Raw genomic sequence first — 18,900 nt, forward strand, 5'->3', positions numbered from 1 at the left:
TCAAGCTGAATGCATGGATGCGGGTCAAGAAGGAATGCATACTCAACTAACAAGGAGAGCAATAAATTAAGAACGTAACCATGTTCAAAGCTAAAACCATAAAAATCTCTAAGAAAATGAATTCATGATCAATATGATTTTGTATAATTTAGTTAAACAAACCTAAGACTCGCCCAATCCGAAACGTGTGAGAATTCTATCATCCAAGAGAATCCCTGCTCACTATGTGGCTCCCTATCGTGAGTGCCCTGAGGTTTGTAATAATCCAGTAGAAGCTGGATTAGCCCTGAGTAGTCATTATTAAGAGTAAGTACAACTCTGGATATTGTTAGATATATAAAACTGCTTTATCATTTTGACGCTTTCATTTAAGACCAGGTCTCAATGTGACCCAACCTGGCCTTGAACTCAGTGACTCTCCCACTTCAGCCTCACAGGCGTTGAGAGTACAGATCTAAGTCACTATGTTAGGCTTTATATTTTTTAAAAATAAAATATTTCAAGCAAACTGTGCAATTGTGGCTTATCCTTTGATTTAAGACAAAAAACCATACAAGAGCGATGTGCAACTGAGGATTTCAGTTTCCTGTGTTAGAACTGTATCCAAGCGAGGACAGGCCTACCTTATTTATCCAGTACATGACAGCATCCTCGATATCATAGGGCAGATCTGTGGCTTGAAAAAAAGCTGAATACTGTTGAGCACATGCAATTACTTTCTCTATGCTGACCATCTCTACAGTGTAAGCCATCATTAGAGTATCGATCATGGCCAAGTGTGCACTCTGAAAAGAGAAAAGCACAAACAGGTTCAAGATTACATTAGAAATCGCCTCACTGTAACATATTAGTGTTCTCTTAAAATCAGTAGTAAAGCCAGACTACAGACAGGTATTAAAACAGCACAAAGCACGCGAAGGTGAACCAACAGGTCCAGACTCATTGGACTACCGAAACACTGACTGAAGTTCTATGCTAAGATGCTCCTTTATCTACTCAAAGCCTCTTCTCCTCTTTCTTTTTTTAAACATTATAATCACTCATGGATCATCTGCAATGCAGTTTTCAAACTCCAGCATCGTCTTTGATAATCCTCATTTTCAAACCCACGTAGTATAATCTTAAAGTTCGAACCTTAAAAATATCCTTCTGTGCTCTTCATTAATACTGGTGCACGTTCAATTCAGACTACAAAGTCTCCCTTCTGAATAAACAACAACAAAAAACCTGTAACTGATTTTCTTGTTTCCAAATTCTTTCTCCCCTAACTCCCTCGCGCACAGGACTTCCAGTAATCCCATGGCTTTTTTTCCTTCTTTTTTAAAATATATGAATCTGCTATACAGTAGCTTAAAAAATACAAAATATTACAAAAGCATATAAATGAGGTTTGGTTTGTATTCTTACAAAAAGGTTAACACACACTCGTTAAGTACAATGTTCACATTGTCTACCATCTTTGGCTTTACAAACAGTGCTGTAACAGTCTTCTATGGGGTGACTACTTCCTCCGGGGCTACTGGGTCCAAAAGTAGCTACAGTTTAAGTTCCGATAGCCAGGTAAGTTACAACAGTCTTCCATCCTAAGAATTCTGATAACTAAGAATGTTATCAGAATGCCAATTTCCACATTTTTAATATTTACTTTCTCCATCTACATGACAGGTTAAAAAACCCTCCCCCTTGTTAGACTCTGTAGTTATGATTGTTGCCGGGCATGCTCTTATATGGTTAGCAACTTTCTGCATTTCGTCTTCAGACACCGGTTATATCTTTTGCATGCGTCTTCCCTTGGGACATTCTCTTTCGCACTGATTTGTAAAGAGTTCATCGTATACTGGGTACGTTGTTGGTTCTCTGTTGTCCAGATAGCGAACACTTGTTCCTAGCCTTTCTTGATAAAGCTTTGGCGCTTTCCTTTATGGCTCTGTAGTGTTCATCATGTCTACTATGGCTGTCTCCAACCTAACAGAAATACTATCCTCTACAGTTTCTCCCATTATATTAAATCCATTAGAATTTTAGAATGTTATAAAAGAGAGACTAGATGATTTGTCCAAATCAGAGACTGCAACCTATCCTTCCTACATACCCTCCCCTTTTTTAACATAATACCTACACTCTGTTATATAGCAGTCTCCTTGGCGATTAAAACCTTCTATCTTAGAGGGGAGCTCCTTAAGACACAGGATGTTAAAGGGGGGTGTGTGTACAGCAACAGGATGTGCTAAGGAGAGGTGAAAGCTTTCTTAAACTGGGGAAGAAAACAACTTAACAGCTTCAGGAAGGAAGTCCCTGAAAAAGCCAGATTTACTTGGCTCCTCTATTCCCCAGCCACTGTAAGGACTGTTGTGTTGTGGTTTGTCCTGAAGTTATCTGTATTTGATGCTAATTCCACTGCCCCAAGTACAGCTGCCTAGTCCAGGAATCAGGTGACTTCACCAGAACCTTGCCATTGAATTTGTAAAGTACAGGTGAGAGGCAGGTACAGGATAGAAGGAGGCCTGTCTTTGGAGGAGAAGGAAGGATGGGTGGGAGAGAAGTTTGAAGGAAGAGGAGGAGACTAGGAGAGAAAAGAAGAGACAGGGGGAGAGGAGAGGGTGAGAAGCCATGGCAGGTGATGTTAAGATTCTGCTCTGTGTATTTACAGGTTGTTATCAATGTTCCTAAGGGATGGATGGTACCGGGCTTTGTATGTTTAAGTGGGCAATTATATCTTACCAATTGGGTCAAAGATTATTGTGTTGTGTGTTCTTTTATGTGAGGGTTTGAGTGTAGGAAAGTGTGCGGCTGGGCTGTGTTTCTGCCAAGATATCTAGCAGATATCTTGGGCACCGTGGTGTAGGACCTAGCGAGGTAAAAGACAACTATACTTTTTAATTTTTATATTTTTACAACAACACTGTTGAAGTTACTCTCAGACAAGATGAGCCGCCCAGAAAAAGACTCAGACCAGCTGAGCTGCCTGGAAAAAGCCCAGAACAAATGAACTACCTGGAAGGACACCTTTCAACCTACTGAGCTGCCTATGGGCTATGCAGTGTGTCCCAGTTTTCTCCTTTGTGAGTTGTTACGCAGGGGGCTTTGGTAATGAAGCTCTCTCAGTCATTTTCAGTCCTGTAAGGAACCCCAATAAACACACTGGTTGGATAGGTCAGGCTGCAATGGCATCCTTACTTTGGTCTGCTGTTGGCTCCCTATCTGGAGTGAGCAGAGAAGTGTGTTCAAGTGTCCTCAGAAACAGGGCCACACAGAAATCCTTACAGAGACCAAGCTTTCTCGTCTGAGTTAAACCCATCACTCTAGCCTTCCCGCTCCCTTCTACATTTCTCTGAAAACAACCACACAAAGCTGCTCTTCTTCAAGTCTGCCATTCCTTTTCAAGCCTCCCTGCCTTGCGTTTGTAAGTTCTGCTTATAATCCTGGCTGGCACTGACTGTGACTCTCACTGTAAAGTTTTCCCTCTGCCCCATTCATCCTCTAAACTGAGCACAGATCTGCACAGACTGCAGTTGTGCTCCTATTATGATCTGTATTAATCAAGTAGGAAATAAGCACAGGTATTTTTAAACATGTTCAATGATGATGCTAAAGAGAAATGAAGGATGAAAACCATTGACTTCTCTCACTTCTGGACAATCATCTGTGTACAAAACTGTTTCCTGTGTACAAAATGATACCTTCTTATATACATATTTATGGAAGGAGGGAGACAGGGAGGACAGAGCTAGCTTACTGACTGTTATAAACTGAAGAGTAGGCTTTGTGCTGGAAGTTGAGGAAATAAATGAACTAACTGCATTAGGCAGGGCTTCAGCCTCTACAAAAACTCACAGAACTGAGAAGAAAACAATGCTTTGTGCAAAACAGAAAGCTGTTTGTTGGTGATCACAAAACCTACAATGACTCTCATTTATATGCCAGAGAGTGTGCCAACTACCTTATTTATTTACATTTTAACCAGTCACGGTGGCACCCGGGAATTTAAGACTATTCTGTGCAACAATGAGACCTCTGTCTCTTTAAGAAGGGCACTTGCTTGAGCAGGGAGGTGATGGTCCTAGAGCTGGTGGTGAAGCAGAGGCAGGCAGATCTCTGACTTCAAGGCCTGCCTGGTCTACAAAGCAAGGTCCAGGACAGACAGAGCCATACACAGAGACCCTGTCTCAGAGAATGAAAGAAAGGAAGGGAGGGAGGGAGGGAAGGAGGGAGGGAAGGAGGGAGGGAGGGAAGGAGGGAGGGAAGGAGGGAGGGAGGGAGGGAGGGAGGGAGGGAGGGAGGGAGGGAGGGGAAGAAAGGTGCTTCTGTGAAGCCTGACAGTCCCTACTTAATCAGCAAGCCCCAGGTTCAGTGAAGGACCCTATCTTTAAAAAAGGTGGACAGTAAGAGACGAGACACATATTGTTGATCTCTGGACCACATGAACACGTATACATATGCATGAAATATACACACTCCTGCTCAAATATCAATCACCTCTGAAAAGCTGAAGATGTTCTAGCCCTGCAGTATCAAATATTCAGCCAAGATTAGATTCTTTATGTAAAAATAAATAAGCATATCCATCTCATGCTTTCCCTTAGTAATGGTAAAATTTTATATATTAGTTTTAAAATAAACTTATGCTGGGTATGGTGGCACATGCCTTTAATCCCAGCACTCTGGAGGCAGAGACAGGTGGCTTTCTTGAGTTTGGGCCAGCCTGGTCTACAAAGAGAGTTCTAGGACAGCCAGGTCTGTTACACAGAGAAACCATACCTCAAAAAGCCAAACCAACCAAATAAATTTTAAAATTTAAATTTTAAAAACCTGTGATTTATTATCAGTAAGTAATTGACTTGCATACAATTTATTTTATATACCCTGGCACATAAAAAATTCTCAGGTGAAAAGGATCATAAATCAAGAAAAAGTTTAAGAAACTCTATTCCAGAGACCATAGGACTTGCCCTTTTTCTTGTCTCCAAACAAGGTATCATGGATAAAAATCTCTTAAATAGTTGGGCATTAAAATCATAACCTTTATGGACAGCAATGTGGGAAACATCTCAAAAGTCACTAGACAATTCATATATCCTAGGATTTCTCTTGGCTACTTGTCTTACGATATGACAGGGAAGGGTTGTAGACATTAAGGGCTACGAGGCTAAGAGTACTTGCTGCCATGGACCCAAGGACCTGGAGTCAAGTGGTTCACACCTATGTGTAAGTCCATCTCCAAAGAATCTGCATCCGCCTTCTACTGGCACTTCTCTACACACACACACACACACACACACACACACACACACACACACACACAAGAAATCACTTCAGTTTTTTATATCAAAAGGGAAATATAAACGTCCCACAATGAGTAATTTGTGAACTTTAATTTAGCTAATTTACACTCTGTGAAATATACATAATAAAACTAGTTAAAAAATAAAACATGCAACAATGATCGCTATATTAATGCTATATATATATGAAGTGGGAAATGAAAAGCAGTGATTAAAAGTGCCTTATTATACAGCATGCAAAGACACACATTAATCTATAGTTTATGTCAAGAATTGGGATACTAAACACTAAGCATAATTACTTAAGTAGTTTTAAAACAGCTCAATTCCCTGATAGAAGAAACTAAGAACTCTCGTCGGTATTTTTCATACTTTCACTTTATGAGATAGAGGTAAGTTATAAATAATATTTACAAAGTGTATATATACATATATATATTATATACATATATATAATAGACCTAGAAAAGATCAACATTAAAAAAACCCAACAACCTCAAGGCCAAAAGTAGAGCTTTTATGGTCTCAAGTAAAAGACATTTAGTTTCCTATCTAAATGCATTAGCATCGGATTGATAGCAACAGATAGCGCTGTCCCATACCAGATGCCGGGTTCGGCTTCTTACTGTTTACTGCTCCTAGCATTCTCACTATGGAAAGGTTTCCGGATTTGCTGCAAACTCATTTAATGTAAACAACCTTTGAGTCAAGCGCCACTCTATGCAGTTTACAGGAACAGAAACCTATGTAATGGATTTGCAGTTACACAGCAGGCAGGAACAGCAGGCAGAGCACAACCACATACCATTCTTGCAGACTTGAAGTCAATCTGTATTCCCAGTAGACTCCCAGTACTACAGTAGAAGCAACATTCCCTCTGAGAACACTAGGTGGCAGAGTGAAATACAGTATTTAGGAGCAAGAGGGAAAAATACTGGCTATGAAAAACAAAAACAAAAACCAGGAGAGCTCCACATGCATCTTACTAAAAGGGAAAAGGATGCTGGGCTCCAAGGACTGTGATTTCGGTGAAAGTGAAGTATCATCCAAAGGCCAACAGCAGGGCTCGGTATCTGTATTACAAACAGTGCATTTTATTATCTTCAGCTAGCAAGAGCCTAAGCAAAAATGAGTTAGCATCATATGTGAGAAATGAAGAGATTTGAGGCTAGAAAGACAGTCCAGTGGGTAAGAGCGGTTGGTGTGCAAGCACAGGGATCTGAGTTCGAATCCACATCACCCACATAAGAAGCTAGACATGACCTCACACCCAAACCCCAGCACTGGGAGGGTGGAGACAGGCAGGCTCTGTCTGGAACAGTTAGCTAGCTTCCAATTCAGTGAGAGACCTTGTCTCGGAACAAGGTAGAATACACCGTCCTCTCATACTCACTTGGGCCATACACAAACATAACACATACCACTCTAAAGGCAGAAAAGAAGCGTTTCTAAGTGTTGTGAGAAGTGTATTAGCCTCACAAAGAGAGACACTCATGGCTACATGGCCTTTATCATTCCCACAACAGGCATACACAGCTAAGAGAGAAATTCCTAACATCAACACTGGTCTCAGCCCCAAACGGTGATTACAAGACCGACTAAACCCAAGTCCTCTAAAGGGGCAGAGGAGGAAACTAAGACTTCGATTATACACAGGAAGTACTGGAGCCATTCTATTGAAATGGCACATACAGACTTTTTTTTTTTTTTAAAGAGTTAATCCCAATTTGTAATTAATACTTCACCTATCTTACAGGTTTTCCATTTGGTTCATATTTAACCTCAAATGGTAAATGAAAAATGTTTAATGTGGTTATTCTGGATAGACATATAAAGAAATTATGTATTAGCAATCAAATCAATTCAGTATATAGTTAAAAAGGAAATAAGTTTAAAAAGCATCCTTTCTAAATATGACCGATGCCATCAAAAGATCATAAAATTTCTGGTCTTTAACCTTAGCTTAATTAAATGAATGCTGGCAAATCCCTGATGCTACTGTGCTTCAATGCCCTAAACTGCCAAGTCAGGTAGTGGTAGCAGTGTAACATAGCGTGTACACCAAAAACTAAGACGACCTGCTGACGTACTGAACACCTTAGCACACAGATGCAGAGTCATGCAAGTTCAAAGCTAGACTGAGCTACACAGAGCCCTGTCTCAAAATGCCCAGGGATGTAGTTCAGCACGCACTTGCTTAGTCTGACTGAGGTCCTGGATTCCATCTCCAGGACTGAAACACAAGTAACATAATACCCATCAAGAACAGTGTTTGTGGTGGTCTGAATGAAAAATGGCCCCCACTATAGGGGTGGCCTTGTTAGAAGTGTGTCACAGTGACACTCTGTTCCTGCTGCCTGCCAACCCAGATGTAGAACTCTCAGCTACCTCTCCAGCCTGCCTATGCACCGCCACGTTTTCACCCTAACAATAACAGACTAAATCTCTGAGCCATAACCAGCCCTGACTAAATGGTTTCCTTTATAAGAGTCCCCAAGGTCGTGGTGTCTCTTCACAGCAATGGAACCCTAACTAAGACAGTGTTACAACGTATTTTTAAAAAGACATTATGCCATGATCAGCTGATTCTTTTAAAAATGAGGAATACAATGGTTCATCATATGCAAACCAATAAACAGCACACAGCCTCAGGAGAAATTGCATAATCATTTCAATAGATGCAAAAAAAAGTCTTCGAGAAACTTCAACATCCCTTTATGACAACATGAAGCTAAGACAGAAGGGTCATACTTCCACATAATAAAGGTTATGGATGACAGGCTGACAGCAACATCAGAATCAATGAGGAAAACCTGAGAGCATATTCTCTAAAGTACGGAATCCACAGAGCATCCACTCAGAACTCTTCTGCAGCAGTTATCGGAAGCTTAGCTAAAGCAGTGTGTCACGAAAAAATAAGCAGGATAGAATTAGGAAAGGAAGAAGTCAAGCATCCCTGTATGAAGGTGCACGGTCCTATAGTTAAGACTTCAAAGAGCCCACACCTCAGCTGTGAATAAACTGTCGGCAATGAAATGCACACCAACACCAACACCAACACACAAGCCCCTGCAGCTTTCCTCACTACCAATAACGACGTCAGTGAGACAGAAGTCATGGAGACCGGCCCATTCCCAACAACCCCACAAAACAACTCCCACAAACAACCAAAAGTATTAAATACTCTACAACAAAAACCAAGCTCTGAAACTATGAAGAGAGTGTGGAAGACACCAGACAGCAGAAGCCCATGTGTTCACAGGCTGGCAGAATCAACACTGTGACCAGCTTATTAGCAAAAGCAATCTTCACATGCCATGCAGTCTTCTTCAAAACCTTCATGGCACTCTTCACAAGAAGAGAAAAATTCTTAAACTCACAGCACAAAACAAAAGACCTGGAAGAATCCAAACAATGATGAGCAATGAAGAGGACTGCTCCAGGCCTTACAATGACTTCAGATGGCACTACAGAGCCTCGGTGATAACACAAAACCAGGCATTGGGCGGGGTCTGCAGAATAGCACAGAAAGCCCAGACACAGGCCCATGTGCAGTCACCCGATTCCTGGTAATGAAACTGGAGGTGAGGACCAAGACAGCCTTGTAAACAGTGACAGTAAAGTAACTGTCCACATGTAGAAGATGGAAACCAGGGCAACTGAAAAGACAAAGTGCTGACCTGAAACTAGGGGAGACACTTCAACATCTGAACCTGAGAGACAGCTTCCAGAATACGACTCCAAAAGCTCCAGAAATAAAAGCAGGAATTCAAAGACAAGAGTGCATCAAATTAAAAAGCTTCTGTACTTCCATACAGCAAAAGAAATAATTATCAGAGTGAAGAGAGGAGAGCACACAGAATGGGAGGTCTTTGCTAGATCCTCATCTGACAAATAATAGATTACAACAAGCATCTCAAAAACGTTAAACACCAAAGGAGCAAATAATTCACTTAACAAATGGGCTAATGAAGCAGACACTTCTGAAATTAATAAGTATGAACAGCACACACATACATGAAAGTGTCCAACATCTTCAGCTGTTGGGAAATGCAAATCAGAGGTACAGCAGCAGTCCAGCTCACCCCAGGCAGAATAACGAACATCACAAACCAAGTGTCAGCAAAGCTGTGGAGGGGCGTGTACAGGGAGGGAACTTTACACCAGTTGGTAGGAATGTAACTAGTTCTACCTACTATAACTTAGCTTGGCGGTGTCTCAGTTACTATTCTATTGCTGTGAAGAGACACCATGACCAAGGTAACTCATAACAGAAAGCATTTTCTTGGGGGCTTGCTTATAATTTCAGAGGGAGAATCCATGGCCGTCAGGGAGGAGAGTGTGGCAGCAGACAGGCAGCAATGGCACTGGAGCAGTAGCTGTGAGCTCACATCCTTATCTATATGCAGGAGAAAGAAAGAAGGTGAGACTGGCTGGGCCCGGCAGGCTTTTGAGACATCAAAACCCATCCTTAGTGACACACCTCCTCCAACAAGGTCAGACCTCCAAACTTTTCCCAAAGAGTCCCACTAAATGTGGACCAAGCCGTCAAACAAGCCTGTGGGCACCATTCTCATTCAAACTGTGGCCCTACTAACAACAGTTACATTACAGAACCAGCTTGGGGCGAAGCAATGGATCAAGAAAAATGTACACACACACACACACACACACACACACACTTTATTCAGGCATAAAGGATGGGGTAGGGTTGGGGTGAGGAGACAGGCTGGGGAAGCTGATCTAAGTACGCTATATGTATCTAAGAATGGAGAATGTCATAATGAAAACCCACTGCTTTATACAATTAATCTATACTAATTATAAAAGAAAAGTGTTAGAGGTTATAAAAGGCGTCAGAATAAAAATGAACTGTAAATTCTCAGGGGGAAAAAAGCCACAGCTCTGTTAAAGATTCTACAAGGCTGACTGACAAATTCGGAATTGTGAGAAGTTAGAATGTTACAGATCGAGAGCCAAATTATTTTAGATTACCATTAGCTCCTTTTCTAACCATTCTGTTTCCTTTCTCTTTGTTGGAGAAAACAACCTTATAGTTATACATGAAACTAACTCACAAGCTAACAATATGTTTAGATAACATCTAAAACCTTTCCCCCATTTTGCTATAACCCATCTACCTACTATACATGGTAAATGCTGTGGTTTATGACTTTTTTGTTTTATAGCAATAAATTTCACAAAACTGTTGCCACAATAGAACATGTTATTTATGGCAACCAGATTCTGTGTTCTTAGGCCTTAGTCACTCAAGACTTGGCTTACGATAAACATTTGCCCCTTATCGGAGATGACACCATCGTTTCCTCTGACAGGATGGATGGACAGATGGATGCCGGCAGACTGGGTAAGGAGAGAGGATCTCATGCCTAATTACAAGAGCGGTCACTCTCAAATAAACGTATCATTTAGGGGCTGGGGATTTAGCTCAGTGGTAGAGCGCTTACCTAGGAAGCGCAAGGCCCTGGGTTCGGTCCCCAGCTCCAAAAAAAAAAGTATCATTTAAACGTATCATTCATTGTTTGTTATGTAGGTGACTCATAAGACATTTGAATCATTTCTAAATAAGCTAAAACACTGAAACCTCAATGGCAAGGATACTTAGGAGTACATTTGCCAAATGTACCTGGCTTCTTAAACTCTGCAAAAAAGACAAGCTTGGGGGCTATAAATGAAATATTATACTTTTATAGTATGTTGTGTGTTCATAACCTTGGACATATACAGGCCAGTCTTTCTATAAGGTAGGAACTCAGGTTGTCTCTCACTATTTTAAAACACTCTGAATTCCATATAGCCATGGGTACTAGAAGACAAGTTGATCCAGACTACATAGTGCTTAAATAGAAAATTATCTGTGTCCCAATACTACAAATTGCATCTGAATAAATTTCAGTAAGGAAGTGGGCTAAACAGATGCAACGGGGCTCACCTAGTTGCTCATACACACCCAGATCCATGACCCAAAGCCATTACGAAAATTGCTTTGCTATGCTCTTAACTAGTCTTTCTTTTTTTGTTAACATTAGTCCTTTTAAAAAGTTTGCACCCCCATTCCCTGTCAAAATTATGCAAAAGTAAAACTACTAAAAGCCATGCTGGCCCAGCCCTGGTTGGTGATAGTGAATGTCTGTGGAAAAGGTAAACCACTGGACGTAACAGTGAGCTCCAGGTAAACTCAATCTGTAAACTACTCCTTCTGAACCCTCCCGCTTCCTAAATATGATTAAATGGAGTTTTGCCACTAACATCTACTTACCAATTGCTTCCCCTGAATGTGGGCCTCTTACTGGACCATCTCAGCACCAAGGCCGAGTCAAAACTTAACTTTAGGATTATTGATCAGTGATGCTTTCAGAGACAATCTTCACCAAAAGAAGGAAAAGTAAAAGTTGTCAGAGTGATAATGGTATCATTTCTGTTGAGCCCACAAACCAAGTGGGAGGAAATGAAGTAGGAAAGAAGAAAGGGATAAGGTTTAAAGATCACGCGTGCACACACACACACACACACACACCTCACTATACACACCACTGAAGACCCACAAAAGGACACTACAACCCCCCCTTACACACACACACACACACACACACACACACACACACACACACACACACACATACACACACTCTCTCTCTCTCTGAATGAGTGAACAGAATGGAATCATTCACATATATATGTATGTGTGTGCATGTGCGTGTATGTATGGAAAGGGGGCTAATATATCAGGACCAGATGAGGTAATATCTAAGATTCTTACTATTTGAAAAACAGTTCACATATTAACAAGAAAAATAAGGAAAGCCATGTGATTATCTCAACAAAAGGAAAAACATTTGAAAAAATAACATCTGCTTATGATTCATATACACAAACTTCTTACAAACTACAAAAAAACTGAAAAGTCCTACAGACGCATTCTTCTTTGTTGGTTTTTCCTCAGGGTACAGTGGGGAACTAGCTGTGTGCCTATGTGAAAGCTGACTCTAAAGTGTACTCGGAAATGTAAAAAAACTAGAATGACAAAAGTGAACAGTTTGCATTACAGACTGCAAGACTCTGCACAAAATGATACAGGACAGTGCCGGCCTGGGCTAGAGACCTGTCTCTCCAAAACCTAAAAAAGAGTAGCACATAATGACCATCAGAGCCTAGGAAGAATGTCAGGAGGGGAATGGAGAGATCTCTGGGTACAGAGGCTCACAGGGAAGAAAGAAAAATTCCTCATGCTCTACAGCACAATGGAACAACTAACTGATTGCCTACTGAGTAGTATTTCTGGACAGGTAGTAGAGAGAGACTGTCGAATTCTTAATGGCGTTTGGATCACAAGAACCCATGAAGGTGACAGACGGTGTGGAGGCCTGTCTGTAATTCCAGCCTTGGAAAGCAAGGTCAGAAAAGTCCCTGCAATGTACAAGACTGGCCAGATCCGGGATCTCTGGGTTTACTGAGAGATCTGCCTTACTGAAGACAGTGAAAGAGTGACGATTCCTAACAACCACCTCAGGCCTCCAAATCAAATGCATCCTCTGGTATTCACACACCCACACGGGTGCCTACACATATACAGATATGAACACACACGCATACTAAAAACATGTATGAGTGTTGGAGGGGAGGGGGATCAGTAAAGGGATGTTACTTTTCCTACCATAAAGGAATGACGCATGTCTGGAGCAACAGGTATGCAATTACCCTGAACCTGTAATTCTACATTGCATTTACATATTGAAATGGCATGCTTGTCCCACAAATATGTACAGGTACTACTATGTGTCAATTTAGAACAATTTTTTAATTGTGAACATTTAATTTTTCATCGCAAAAATTTCAAATAAAATATATACCTCAAAGTAATCTAAAAGTTTCTCAAGGAACATTTTTATAGGTTACAATCAGTATGGCTGTATGTTTGCAACTATGGCAGAAGCTTATTACATAGGAATAAAATCTAAGTAAGAAATAAAATCTAAAAATACTCTTTAACCTTAGGTTTAATCATTTAATCAATTAATACTTTAGGGAATTAATGAAATTTCCAATGAACCAATCAGATATGTAACATATTAACAGGAAAAACTAACCATCAAGATCACAAACCAAGGGCTCTATTAAAAGCTCACGAGAGAAGATTATATTTAACAGGTCCCGGCTTGTGTGAAGAGAGTGTGTGTTTTCGAGAATACCTTCAAGTGAGCTGAGCAAGTTTACGCTTCTGACGGCTCAGGCTTGTCCAGCACTGCTCGGCTAACTGCTGCTACCTGTGCCCACAATGGAAAATGGCAGCCATGCACGAGACAGCCGCATGCCTGATGCATTTAACCAGTTACATATGTTTTATTTTTTTTTATTTTTTTTTTGGTTCTTTTTTTCGGAGCTGGGGACCGAACCCAGGGCCTTGCGCTTCCTAGGTAAGCGCTCTACCACTGAGCTAAATCCCCAGCCCACATATGTTTTATTTTTAAATGTTTGTGTTTTAGTTTTCCAAATTTGTAAGTTACCCAAGAACACTTGCTTCAAAGCCAAAAACTGTGCCTCAAACCTCAAAATCTAAAACAAGTTACAAAGGTACACTGAAATATATTTTATTATATTAAAAAAAGCACCAGCAAAAGTTTCAGTGAACCTGGAAAAACCTCTGAAGGAAGCTTGCCCACTAATTTTTTTCCAGGTGGCTGTGTATGAAAATATGTCACATGGCATCAGCTTTATCAGAAGACAAGATGGAGTGACACTGTGATGCCACATGGCTTTCCCCTAACAGCCTAGCAGGTAGAGAGGCTTGACTCCCACAAGCTTTGTGTGAAGAGGGGAATGATAGCTGACTTCGGAAGCTACAGAAACAATGGGCAGCTTAACACCATAGGGAGCTGTGATGGTGTGAATGAAAATGGCCCCCACAAGTGCATAGGGAGTGGCATTATTTGAAAGAATTAAAAATGTGGCATTGTTGGAGCAGGTGTGACCTTCTTAGAGGAAGTGTGTCACTAGGGGTAGGCTTTGAGGTTTCAAAAGCCCAAGCCATGCCCAGTATCTTTCTTTTCCTGCTGCCTTGCTAATGCAATGTAGACCTCTCAGCTCCTTCTCCAGCACCAAGTCTACCTGCACGGTACCAGGCTTCTGCCATGACAACGACTGTCTAACTTCTGAGCTTGTAAGTCAGCCCCAATTACATGTTTTCTTCTGTAAGAGCTGCTGTGGTCACAGTGTTTCTTCACAGCAATAGAACCCTAAGGAAGACAGGAGCTATGATCCTTTACCTTGGCAAAACAGGAACCTTTGAGCTCTGAGCCCAAGCCTTACAGAGCACAGCGAGACTGCATCCTTTTGTTTTTTGGAAAGGTGATATGATTTTGCCAAATGTATTTGATTCTTAAAAACTCATTAATATATCACATGTGTTGATTCTGCATTTCCTTGGCAAGCCACTGGGAAGGAATATGGTGATAATCATGACCCACAGGCCCTGTCTTCACAGAAGTGATTCTATGTCAAAGCAATCTGGGTACAACAATTGTAGGATACAGTTTCTTCTTGAGCAACTTCACTCTAGTTTCATTCTACAGGAATAAGCTAAAATCTACTAGGGATTTCACCTTTTCTAACAATTTTTTAAGTTTAAAAAAAAAAAGGCATGAAATACCCTCTCCTGACCTGAGAAACATATATGCATATGGTATGCAGATATACATGCAGGAAAAACACCACACACATAAGTAACAAAATAACAATTTTTAAAAGTAAAAAGCTGGGCACAGTAACAAGGATCTGTAACCCCAGCTCCAGGAGAACAGAGAAAGGCCAAGTCCAGAGTACCTGCTGGCCAGCCAGTAGGTTCTGTGAATGACTCCATCTCCAAGCAGAAAGGACATTGTGACATGGACTTCTAGCTTCCACATGAGGCCATACATACACAGGCAGATACACAGACTCACATGGAGGGAGGGGGCTAAGAATAAAGAATATCTCATCCTTGAGGGGGTCCAGAATGGTAAAACTTGAGGGCTCTTCCCCCCTAACTTCTAATTTTTAACTATCAACTAATTAATAACAGTGACATACTGGCTGATTTTTTCCCCTAGTTCTGTCCCTGTTTATAAGTTCTCTTCTTCATTTTTTTACTCTGAGAAGTAAAAAAATTCATTCCATAGACCTTAAGAAAGGCCTCTGGTAGGCTCAGAATGTAGTAAACCTCCCGTTAGCCTAGACCCTAAACTCAATCCTCAGTATTGCAGAAAACAGCCCCACTCCCAAAGCAGCTCTCCAGCTGTAGTTCAGGCCCCGGCAAGTCCAAAGTGACATTTCTTCCACAGTACCACCAAGGTGACTTTCTGAAACAAATCTGACTATACCCTCTGTGGGGTCAAGCCCCTATTCTGTGTGATTCTTGCTCACTTCCAGAAAACCACATCTAGGCCCTGTGTCTATGTATCCTGAGGGATCACTCCCTGTCATCTCCCAGTATGGACTTAATGCTAAAGCTGTGACACTGCCTTATATCCCACATACATTATCAACAGCACACCTTCACTTCTGGCAAAATTGGCAGTTGGTGAAGCACCTGCCATGCAAACCTGACTACCTAGTTTGATTCTGAGAACCTACATAAAGCTAGAAGGAGAAAAACAGCTCCACAATGTTGTCTTCTGACCTCCACAACTATTCCCTCTCATATTCCTTATCTCCCCACCTCCCTCACACACACACACACACACACACACACACACACACACACACAAATAATAAAAAACAATAACAACTTGGTCCAAAAGGAGGACTGGGTTTAGTGCCTCTCTATCCTTAAAACATACAGTGAGCACATTATCTATTAGAGTATCTCTCTGGCTCCAATGTCATTTTTCTAAAAACAAAGGCATATATAATATGCTACCCAGAAAAAACAGAATTTAAATTAGGTGTACAATAGCAGAAACCAGAAGACCGAGATCTAGCATAAAGGAAAAGAATTCTACTTAAAAGCAGGTACTAGGGACTGGAGAGGCAGTCAGTGTTAAGAGCACCAACTTTGCTCTTGCAGATGCCCTGAGTTTGGGCCCTAGCACTTACACAGTGGCTCACAGCCATCCATAATTCTGCTTTCAGAGAATCTGATGCCCTCTGCTGGCTTCCAAGAGCTACTGCAACACAAAGTGCATATCCACACTCACACAAGCATACACCCATACACAGAAATGTAAAAATCATCAACAAAAAAGTTTAAAAATAAAATTACAGAGACAAGTTCTGTTCATACATTTAAAATGAATTTTGATAAAACCTGGATAAGAAACTACAGTCTCCTCCTCACTTTACCCACTACTGTGACACTAGTAGGTGCAGTGAGTTGACCTTAGTCTCTTGTCACCACAGTCCTGTCCTTGCTTGTGATCTCTGTTACGACAGTCTAAAAGCCTGCCTCTCTATCAGGACAGCATGGTTATTATGATCTAAGTTACATGAGCACAGGTGTGTGAAGTATAAGCACACTGCATGGTACACAGTAAACAGACAGACAGAAGAGCTACCAAGGAGCCTTGAAAGAAAACAGAAAAGCAGGTGCATGAAAATCAGAAAGACCTAAAACACACGCACACATGCACACACACCTATAAGAATTTATTCCATGATCTTGTCACTCCAAGAAAGTTGTCTTACGTTCAGCTCCTGTCACTTCAATCTAACCATGCACTGTATACCAGTATGTAGTCACATCCTAAGTTGTCAGACACAGTATTCTTCCCAGCACAACAAACTTAGGTTAAAACAAAGACTCCATCAATTCAGCCACCATGTCCTACACTGCTTTTCCTGGGTCCAGCAGAGATGATTCTATTTACCTTGTGGTTCCCAGGGCTCACTGTTTAGAGGCACAGTTCAGAGCACACAGTTCCTGCCATCTGACTGGGTGGTTTGTTCCAGTGTTTTCATCACTAAGTTTTTAAGCTCATTATTCAAATGTAGATGTTCTCTCAAAGGTCAGTGCTGAGCATAAAGCATGATTTAAAAACTCACTTCTTTATGTATGGAAATAACCCTTTTGAGGGTTAAATATTTCCACTGTCTTTCTGTGTCTAACTACAACTTCACTGACCCTGCCTTGAGGGTATAATAAAACAGTGTGCAAGAGTGCTAGATAGTGGTTTACATCTGAATTCCAGAACTCAAAAGGTTTGAGGCAGGAGGATTGCTCCGATATCATTAAAGATCATTTAAGATAACTTTTGGCCAGCTTGGGCTATGTAGCAAGACCCTGCCCACCCTCCCACTAAAAGCAGTCTAAAATAAATATTAACAAGTAAATAAATAAAGCTTTCACTATAAGAGTTTTGGCATTTCAGAAGACGACATTTTTATAAGATGTATTTGTATGAGCACACTGTAGCGGTCTTTAGACACACCATCCCATGGATCATAACCATTACACACAGTTGGGAGCCACCATGTGGTCCTGGGAATTGAATTCAGGACCAATCAGTACTCTCAACTGCCAAGCCATCTCTCCTGCCCCCAGAAGAAAACATGTGATGCCTTACTTGCCAATGACAGATTCTCCCATTTTAATTACCACTAGGTAACAGTATAAGCTCTTCTTTTATTCATTTCTGTAGGTGCTGGGAATGTACCTCAGGTGGAGAATGCCTGCCTGACATGCAGGAAGACCTAGAGCTGATGCCCACCACTGACAGCCCGCTGTGGGGGCTCACGTGTGTGATGCAGCACCAGAGAGCCGTATGCTGAAGGATCAGACATTTAAGGGCACTCTAGAAAACATGAGCTGAGTCTTCAAAATATATTAAATACTTTGATTTACACAAAAATGTTTATTTCAAAACAAAATCTGATTAAACATTAAACATTGTTATATAAGTCCTATTTAAAAATCAAACTCATTCCATTATATGCATATCTACATTTATTTAGAGTTTTATGTATATCAATTTTTTTCCTACATACAGGCACAAATATTGTTGGAAATTAAGAAATTAACTCACAACCAAGAGTTTGATCTCTCACAGTCTCTAGTCTAGATGATACCTGGGTACATGTAATTCTAAGAACTAGCAGGTATGGTGGTACAAGCCTTTAATGCCAGTATTCAGAGGCAGAGACAGGTGGATCTCTGTGAGTTCAAGACCAGCCTGGTCTACACAGTGAATTCTAGGACAGATCCTGTCTCAAACAAACAAACAAAAAACAAAAATAAAAACCCACAAATTTGCAAAGGTGTTTTAGAAAGCCCCAGCTCCGCCCAGATTCTAACTGGCTTTCCCGCAGGGCCGGGCATGCTTAGGCAAGACACCCTGCACGCTGAGCCTATCAGTACTACATGCACAACATAAAACCTTGGGTCAGATAAACCTTTCCATATATTCTTGATCATAACCTACATTTTAAAAAACACATGATGGGTGGTGGTGCTCTCCCGCAATGCAGCATGTGAGAGGCAGTGGTGGGAAGTTAAGCAGCAGCAGAAAGCTTTAGACAGCTATTTACAGGATCCTGGAATTCAAGTATTTGGAAAAATCCTTCAATGTTTGTTCTCATTCCCTGTTTACTTAGCTACTAACCCAGAATACTCATCTCTTAATTCTGT

At 41.0% G+C, this 18,900-nt stretch overlaps 1 protein-coding gene and 1 long non-coding RNA gene across 9 annotated transcripts in view; one reads left to right on the top strand and one right to left on the bottom strand.

Annotated features, from left to right (window-relative positions):
* Camsap2 (calmodulin regulated spectrin-associated protein family, member 2) overlaps window positions 1-18,900 on the bottom strand; it is a 79,349-nt gene that overhangs the window by 39,412 nt on the left and 21,037 nt on the right. For all 8 annotated transcript variants that reach the window (NM_001415803.1, NM_001134503.2, XM_087580479.1 and 5 more), the window contains exon 3: window positions 624-785. In NM_001415803.1, the coding sequence (NP_001402732.1) occupies window positions 624-785 (162 nt within the window). The remainder of the gene's footprint in view (window positions 1-623; window positions 786-18,900) is intronic.
* Window positions 10,283-18,179, top strand: LOC134481565 (uncharacterized). The gene is made up of 2 exons (XR_015635974.1): window positions 10,283-10,650; window positions 17,915-18,179. It is a non-coding gene; the product is annotated as an uncharacterized LOC134481565 (long non-coding RNA).

The sequence above is a fragment of the Rattus norvegicus genome, chromosome 13 (assembly GCF_021556685.1).
Source record: "Rattus norvegicus strain SHRSP/BbbUtx chromosome 13, alternate assembly SHRSP_T2T, whole genome shotgun sequence".
NCBI classification, from domain to species: domain Eukaryota; kingdom Metazoa; phylum Chordata; class Mammalia; order Rodentia; family Muridae; genus Rattus; species Rattus norvegicus.